This window comes from Apteryx rowi, unplaced genomic scaffold (genome assembly GCF_003343035.1).
Source record: "Apteryx rowi isolate R43461 unplaced genomic scaffold, aptRow1 scaffold_1004, whole genome shotgun sequence".
NCBI classification, from domain to species: Eukaryota; Metazoa; Chordata; class Aves; order Apterygiformes; family Apterygidae; genus Apteryx; species Apteryx rowi.
Window position 1 is genome coordinate 91,931 of NW_020447203.1, and position 8,410 is coordinate 100,340.

The 8,410-nt window shown below is 61.9% G+C and overlaps 1 protein-coding gene across 2 annotated transcripts; it reads left to right on the forward strand.

Moving 5' to 3' along the window:
- The first annotated feature begins 46 nt into the window (after nt 1-46).
- On the forward strand, nt 47-8,150 carry ILK (integrin linked kinase). Of its 2 annotated transcripts, XM_026063567.1 has the most exons (13): nt 47-70; nt 2,591-2,687; nt 4,183-4,348; nt 4,732-4,827; nt 4,996-5,092; nt 5,208-5,291; nt 5,572-5,657; nt 5,988-6,097; nt 6,349-6,476; nt 6,733-6,854; nt 6,941-7,040; nt 7,130-7,260; nt 7,464-8,150. In XM_026063567.1, exons 2-13 carry the CDS (start codon nt 2,599-2,601, stop codon nt 7,611-7,613), a joined length of 1,359 nt encoding a protein of 452 aa, XP_025919352.1. In that variant the 5' UTR covers nt 47-70; nt 2,591-2,598; the 3' UTR covers nt 7,614-8,150. The 2 variants fall into 2 exon arrangements, with proteins under 2 accessions (XP_025919352.1, XP_025919346.1); XM_026063561.1 differs by lacking the exon at nt 47-70 and having other exon boundaries at nt 1,287-2,687.
- The last annotated feature ends 260 nt before the right edge of the window (nt 8,151-8,410 follow it).

An 8,410-nucleotide genomic window follows, 5' to 3' on the forward strand; every position in this document is an offset into this window, starting at 1 on the left:
AGGACGGGCCGGGGCCGGGGCCGGGGCCGGGGCCGGGGCCGGGGCCGGGGCCGGGGCTGCGATCGGTCCGGTCTGGGATAGGGCTGGGCTGGGGCTCGTCCGAGCTGGGACGGGCTGAGGCTGGGGTCGGTGCGGGCTGGGATGGGCTGGGGTCGGGGTCGGTCCGGGCTGGGGGCGGGCTGATCCGCGCTGGGGTCGGGGTCGGTCCGCATCGGGGTCCGGGCTGGGGTCGCGGTCGGGGTCAGGCCGGGTCACGGTTGGTCCACGTTAGAGTCAGGCTCAGTCTGGGTCAGGATTGGGGTCAGTCTGCACTGGGGTCCAGGCTGGGGTTGGGGTCGGGGTCGGTCCGCGTTAGAGTCAGGCTCAGTCCGGGTTGGGGTCGGGGTCGGTCTGCATTGGGGTCCAGGCTGGGGTTGGGGGTCAGTCTGTGTTGGGGTCAGGGTCAGTCCGGGTCAGGATTGGGGTCGGTCCGCATCGGGGTCCAGGCTCGGGTCGCAGTCGGGGTCAGGCCGGGTCGGGGTCAGGCCGCGTTAGAGTCAGGCTTAGTCCAGGTCCGGATTGGGGTCAGCCCGCATTGGGGTCCAGGCTGGGGTTGGGTTTGGGGTTGGGGTCGGTCTGGGTGCAGGTTGGGCTGATCCAGGCTGGAGCTGAGGTTTGTCCAAGCTGGGGTCAGGGTCGGTCCAGGTTAGGACAGGACGCAGCTGCAGTAGGACAGGTCCGGGTTGGTCTGGATTGGGAAGGGCAGGGGATGGGGTTGGAGTTGGTCCAGGCCGGGATGGACAGGGGTTGGTGTTGGAGGTGGACTGGGTTACGATGGGGTTGGGGTTGGTGCAGGGCAGGGCAGGTGGGATGGGGTTGGGGTTGGGCTGTGCTAGCACGGACAGAATCTGGGGTCAGCGTTGGTCCGGGGTAGGATATGCTGCCGGGTGCGCCAGGCTGGGGCAGGGCGGGAGAGCTGGGGCTGGGGGGCAGAACGGGCAGGGGCTACGGGCTGGAGCTGATGGGGCAAAAGCAGCAGGGGTGAGGGGCTGGGGTTAGGGGCTGGGACTGGGGGGCAGGATGGGCAAGGGTTAGGGCCGAGAATAGGGGCAGGGGCTGGTGGGCTGCGGCAGGAGAGGCCTGGAAGCCTCAGCCGGGGCTGACGCGGGGGCTGGTGTGGCGACAGACAGGAGCACATCCTGCTCCGCTGGGCCACGGAGGGGACACGGTTCTTGGAGGAGAGGTGGGAGTGACAGCACGGTGCAAGTCCCAGAGGGCTGGTTAGGGGATGGGGTGTCAGTGGGGTGCCCCAGCTGGGTGGGTATATAATGCAGCCTGGGGGCTCTGCCACCACCTCGAGGCAGCGTGGGGCTCCGGGCCTGGCGAGATCCCCGGGATGTCAGCAGGCAGGGGTTTGCTCGCCGCTCCGTGCCGGTTGAGCCAGGAGCGGGGCTGGCGCTGCCCCTGCAGCTGAGGGCCGTCCTGGAAATGCCGGAGCCTGTTCTGACACCTGTGAAGCCCTTTCTGGGGTCTGGGCCGTGGGACTGGTTTGCCGTGTCCCTCGTCCCACTTAGCAGGCTGCCTGGAGCCCGTGGTATATGCAGGGGGGTTGGTTGTCCTGCCTGGGGGTTGTCCTGCCTGTGCGGGGGTCAGGAAGCGTGACAGATCCTGTCCCATCCGTGCAGACTGGGCGAGGGCCTGGGGGCAGCAGTTCTGCAGCTGGGCAAGTGCCAGGCCCTGCGGAGAGCCCCGAGAATCCCAGGTTTAAGTGTTCACGGGTTTACCTCTGGGGCAGGGTCCGGGACGTTGCGCTGGGTTCGACCATGCAGCCTGCACTGTGGGATTCCCTGAGAGCAGCCCGGTGTCTCTGCTTGATGCCCCAGACCCCCCGGCAGCAGTGTACCCGCCAGGCACGGCTCCACGGAGCTGGGGAGCTGCAGGTCTCAGTGAGGCCAGTGTTGTCGAGGGATTAAAAATGAAGCCAGGACACGCGGGCTCTCTGCCTGGCTCGGAGATGGGATGTCTGGTGGTTAGAGCTGAGAGAGGGGAAGCTTGTGGATCTTTGGGGTCCCAGTTTCTTGAGCTTGATCCTGCGCCAAGTTCAGCCCAGCTTGGGCCAGAATTAAGGGACAGGAGAGGCAGTGAAGCCAACAAGTCCCATGCAGGGTGGTGCTGGACCTCCTGCAACTCTGCCCCCCAAGCTTGCTCCCAGCCTGGGAAAAGTGGAGCGCTTGGGGCCAGCTGGGCCCACAGATAAGGCTGTGGATGCTGAACCCGCTTCCTGTGAGCTGAGGCAGGCACCCATGATATTTTAGTCAGTCATGAACTTCCGTTTCTGGCTGCACGAGTCCAGCCTGTTCCCAGCCGTCATCAGTCGGCAGCAGACTTTCCCGAGGGCTGCCGAGGAGAGGGGATGCGAGGCGCTTGTCCTGGGCCTCCCCAGGGAGATGCTCCAGCTGAGGGACTGCCAGAAGCAAAGGGACCGTGGGAGGCGGTCCGGGCTGTGGGGCCAGGTGCAGGGAAGGGGGACAGAGGCAGGGAGCCCTGGCCTGCGTGTGCCCTTCTCCGCAGCCAGGTCCCACATCCTCCGACGTGTTCCTCTCCGCAGCAGGAGCCACGATGGATGACATCTTCACGCAGTGCCGAGAGGGCAACGCTGTGGCCGTGCGCCTCTGGCTGGACAACACAGAGAACGACCTCAACCAGGGGTGAGCAGGATGGGGCTGGCCCTGGCCCAGGGCCTGGCGGGATCGTGGCGGTGCTGTCCCTGGCACGGCTATGCCATGGGGCGAGGGCGCCAGCCCAGAGCCTTGGCCCGTTTCCGCTCTGCTCTCTGTCCTGGGAAGGGGGTGGGATTCAGCTCCTCCCAGCCGGGGCAGGAAGTTACAGCATCACTGAGGCATGAGGGCTGCACATCCCTTTGGCTGGCCAGCGCAGAGGCTGCTTCCTCGGAGTCTGCTGCTCCCGAGCACGGAGACGCATCTCAGACTTGGGGTCGGGCTGGGGGATGCCAGTGGAAACTTCTCTGTCCCCAAAGTGCCTTGTGTGTCTGGGTGACTCTCCTTCCTCCTTCCACTGAGCTGGGAGCGTAACAGCTACCGTGTGGCTGAAGCAGAGGCAGGGTCTAAAGCAAGAGCTGGGGACCAGCCCGGGGCCAGTAGCTCTGCAGGGCGCTCACGCCTGGCTGACCTGTTCCCTGCGCACGTGCTCAGCACCCCAGGCATCTCCCTCCCCACACAGGATCTCCTCCTGCTTCAGGAGCTCCCGTGGGCTCTCGCAGGTCAACTTAATGTCCACAGGCCTTTCTGGAGCAACAAAGCCCAGGCCAGGCGCAGGGTTTAGGGCAGACATCTCAGCACCTGGGGGCAGGCAGTGTCCTGCCCTGCATACTAAGGGTCCCTCTTTTCCCAGGCCACGGCAGTTCCTTTGCTGAGCTTGGTCTGGGAAAAGGAACCTTTCTTTGGCCTTTAGCCATTTCTTTCAGGCCCTCCTGGAGGATCCCAGGCATGCAGAGCTCTTCCAGTCCCAGATGTAGTAGATCTGAGGGACTGGGGGGGGCAGCTGGGACTCACTGTGGCCTTTGGGTCCTGCGTGTCCGTGCCAGGCTATGCCTGGCCTGTGCATTGACTGCCCTGCCTGGTTGCAGGGATGGTGCAGGAAGATTGTGGGGCAGATGAGGGGCACCAAAGGGGGCACAGGCAGGTCTGCAGCGCCTGGGATCAGGACCTGAAAAGAGAGCAGGGATGCAGTGCAGGTCCCCTGCCTGCCAGGCCATAATCTCCTTTTAAGGCCTGGCTGGTCTCCTCCTCCCTTACTTGGCCAGGCAGCGGCTGTGAGCAGGACTGGGGGAGGGGATCCGAGCTCTTGCCAGCACCTCCGTGATTCAGCCCTGCAGAAGATGGGATTTGGCCAGGGCCTCCGGGGCCCTCACGGGGATGGGAGAGAGCTGGAGAATGCTCAGCCTGTCCTGTTCGTCTCCGCAGGCTGTGCGGATTCTCTGGGTGACTCGGTCGGGCGCTCCTGGCCCTGTGACGGCCATCCGCCTCACGGCAGTGCTGCCGGCTCTGCCTCTCCTGCCCTACCTGGGCCTGGGGGGGGGAGGACGCAGCACCAGGGTCCGGCTCCCACTGCCGCAGCCCAGTCCTCAGCACTGGGCGTCAGGTCGAGGCAGCTCAGCAGAGCTGTCACTGTCCGTCTCTCCAGGGATGACCATGGCTTCAGCCCCCTGCACTGGGCCTGCCGTGAGGGCCGCTCCAACGTGGTCGACATGCTCATCATGCGGGGAGCACGCATTAATGTCATGAACCGTGGCGATGACACCCCACTGCACCTCGCTGCCAGCCACGGCCACCGCGACATTGTGCAGAAGGTATCGGTGCTGACCTGCCTCCCTCAGCTAACACGCCGCCTCATGTTCACAGCTCCTCGGGCATCCCAACCCCATACCAAACCGAGCAGGACTCTGGGCAGCGGTCTGCCCTGCTCCTCCCAGGACTCATTCACTCCCCTGCTCCCTGCTGACGCCTGCCAGCTCCCTTACCGTGTGCTTGCTGCATCCTGCCTGGAGGCCTCTGTGCACCCCTCCACCCCCACTCCCACAAAAGCCCCATATCCAGCGTCAGCTCCCTCCCAACAGGAAGCCTTGCCAGGAGCAAGGCAGCGTGTGTGCCGGTACTCCTGTCCTCTCCCAGGGCAAGGTGTTGGGGTGGAAGGGGGCCTGCTCTAGATTCATGGGGATTGTCCTGCCTCCAGCTGATCCAGTTCAAAGCGGACATCAATGCAGTGAACGAACATGGGAACACCCCTCTGCACTATGCCTGCTTCTGGGGACATGACCAGGTGGCAGAGGTGAGCAAAGGCCGTGGTCACAGACAGGAGTCCTGGGAGAGGGAGCTGGCTGAGGGGAATATGGGGAGGGGGATGGAGGGAGGGCAAGGCAGGAGGCTCGGTGTGATATGAAGCAGCTGAGAAGAGGATAGCAAGCTCTGTGAAGATCCTCACTTTCTCCTCTCTCAGGACCTTGTGAGCAACGGGGCCTTGGTCAGCATTGCTAACAAATACGGCGAGACACCCATTGACAAAGCCAAGACACCACTGCGAGAAGTCTTGAAAGGTAGGAGGCTCTTCCTCTGACCCCACTGCTTCCCTCCAGCTCCTGCTGCAGCCCCCGTGCTCAGCATCGGCGAGCTCTCTGTACTTGCACTGTCAAACTCTTTGTCCCTCTCCAGAGCGTGCTGAGAAGCTGGGCCAGAGCCTGACCAAGATCCCCTACAAGGATACCTTCTGGAAGGGAACAACCCGCACACGTCCCCGTAAGGACAGAGCCTTTACTGACGGGGTACATTGCCCGGAGGGGAAGAGCACAGCTCTCCTCCGTGGCAGGGCAGACTTCTGGTGAGGGGGCAGCCGTTTGCACTGCAACTGGCTCATTTTGGAGATGGGAAGCTCCTCAGTGTGGGTGGCTCCTGGTAAGAGTGGGGTGGTGCCCCACTGGCACTCCCTCCCTCTGTGCTCTCAGGGGACATTGGGAGGAAGGTCCCATGCAACCAAGGAGCTCCCACAGGCTCTTTCCATCTCTTCCTCTTGTTACAGGAAATGGGACACTCAACAAACTTGCTGGAATAGACTTCAAACAGCTGACCTTGGGCCAAAAACTCAACGAGAACCAGTCAGGAGAGGTGTGTGCTTGTCTCTGTGAGATAAGATAGCTGCACTCCTGCGGACCCCTGCTCTCTATCCAGCACCTGGCTGACTGCAGAGTGCAGAACTGAGGCACAACTGCTTGGTGGGTTTCCATGTCCGAGTGTGGGGCCAGCCCACACAAAGCAGGCACCTGTCCGGGACTGAAATGCCATGGTTTGCTCTTAAGCTTTGTCACAGCTGTTCCACACAGCTGTGGACAGGTCCTGTGGGCTCCACAGGCCCCACAGCCCTGCACATGAGGCTAGGAGATGCTTGGGGACTGCATGGCCCTTCCACAGTGACTAACTCCACTCATCTCCCTGCAGTTGTGGAAAGGGCGCTGGCAAGGCAACGACATCGTCATCAAAATGCTGAAAATCCGGGACTGGACAACTCGGAAGAGCCGAGACTTCAACGAGGAATACCCAAAGCTCCGGTGAGCGCTGGCCTCCTGTCTCAGGGCAGCCATGGTTCTTGCAGGTGGGGATATCTCCAGAGGGGGTGTAAGATGGGCAAGAGACAGCCAGGTCTGCAGGGCTGGGCGCTAGCGCCCCAGAGAGCGGAGTCTGGGGGCACAGGAGGATGCCCCAGGAGGGTAGCACGCCACAGGTTGTGCAATGCGCCGGGCAGGAGGCGAGGGGGTGTGGGCAGCACCCGCTGTTTTCAGGGCTGTCACTTCTCTTGCAGGATCTTCTCACATCCCAACGTGCTACCGGTGCTGGGTGCCTGCCAGTCCCCCCCTGCACCCCACCCCATCGTCATCAGCCACTGGATGCCATATGGCTCCCTCTACAATGTGTTACACGAGGGGACAAGTGAGTACTGGTGGGGGTGACAGAGCTGGGGGCAGAGGTTTGTGTCTCCACCCTTGGGAAATTACTTCTCCGTGATTTGGGGGGGCCCTCTAGCTGCAATAACCAGACTGGCCCTGGGTTAAGCTTGGGCTCCAGTCCCCAAGCCTTCACCACACCCACAGTACAAACCCCAGCAACTCCTTCTCCATACCCGCTTCCTACAAGTGACATGGCACCCCTTTCTCTCGCTGTCCTCGTGCCATCTCCCTCCCTGCAGACTTTGTGGTGGACCAGATGCAGGCAGTGAAATTTGCCTTAGACATTGCACGGGGCATGGCCTTCCTGCACACGTTGGAGCCCCTCATTCCACGCCACCACCTCAACAGCCGCAGCATCATGGTGAGTGTCGGTGCTGTTTGTCCCAGTCCTTCCTCCTGCAGACTGGTACAGGACAGGCTCCCCTGTGACCACCCCTCTCTCCCCAGATCGACGAGGACATGACAGCACGGATCAGCATGGCTGACGTCAAGTTCTCCTTCCAGTGCCCGGGGAGGATGTACGCACCAGCCTGGGTAGCACCAGAAGGTGAGCTGCAGGCAGCCACGACCCTCCTGCTCCTTGCCCCCTTCCTTGTCCTCAGTCCTATTCAGTTCCCTGTGCTGGATTCCCTACAGCCTTGCAGAAGAAACCGGAGGAAATTAACAGGCGCTCAGCTGACATGTGGAGCTTTGCAGTGCTGCTGTGGGAGCTGGTGACCCGTGAGGTGCCGTTTGCAGACTTATCCAACATGGAGATAGGCATGAAGGTGAGGAGCGGGCTGGGGAAACTGCACCATCCGAACCAAATCAGCCAGGACATAACTGGGTTTACAGCAGCCCGCGGGGAGGGGAGGCAGGGCCCAACAAAGGATAACACACCTACACTCCTTCCAGAAGTATCTGCTGCGCCTTTCAGCTACAGGGCTGGGTCCAGATTTCTGATACTGCTCAACTTTTCCTTTGCTCCCAGGTGGCACTGGAGGGGCTACGTCCAACTATCCCGCCTGGCATATCCCCACACATCTGCAAGCTGATGAAGATTTGCATGAACGAGGACCCAGCCAAGCGCCCAAAGTTTGACATGATTGTGCCCATCCTGGAGAAGATGCAGGAAAAGTAGAGAGGGAGGTGCCTCCCAGCCACCTGCTGCTGCCATGCTTCCCTCCCCACCACCCCCAAGTGCCTTCTTAACCCCAGAGCCAAGGGGGAGCAGGGAATGCCCCCTCACCCTGAGCCACCCACGGACACACGGTACAGACAATGCTGCCTTCTCTGAAGCTGCCCTGCAGGCTTCAGGCACTGTAGCGCCAAATCTGGGGCAGCACCTCCATCCTCCCTGGCAGCTACGGGCACAGACTGAGCAGGAAGCCTGGCCCAGGACACTGAGCATGGCTGGGCTCTGCTAGCCATGAGGCTGGGGCTGGGCTGTGGAGCCATCTTACCCTCCTCATCCCCAGGCCCAGAGCATCTCACCCACTCAGCAGTCTCATGTTAGACAAGTCCCAGTCCTGGTGCTCTTCCCTACGTAGGGGCAGTGGGGTGAGGTTTGCCTGTTTGCGCCCAGCACCACCCCAGCTTCGCGCTTCACTTCTTATCATTTCCATCCAGGCCATGTGGAAAAGCCGCCAGCGTCTGAAATAAACATTTCTTACAAAAACCGGCTGCTGGTGGAGGGGTGTGTGCTTGCACAGAGCGTTGCCCACAAAAGGGGGCAAGGCTGACGCGAGGGCTGCTCAACACTCAGAGCCCTAGGCTCTGGATCTTCGCCTGTACCAAAATTCCTCCAGTAACTGGTAGCTGGAAAGCAGCTGGGGCTAACAGCACCATTATCTTCTGAGAGAAGGGCCCGAGCTACATCTATGGTAGTAGCCGTGCAGGGACCAGAGCATTCCTCTGGAAAAAACAGTGGGTATGCTT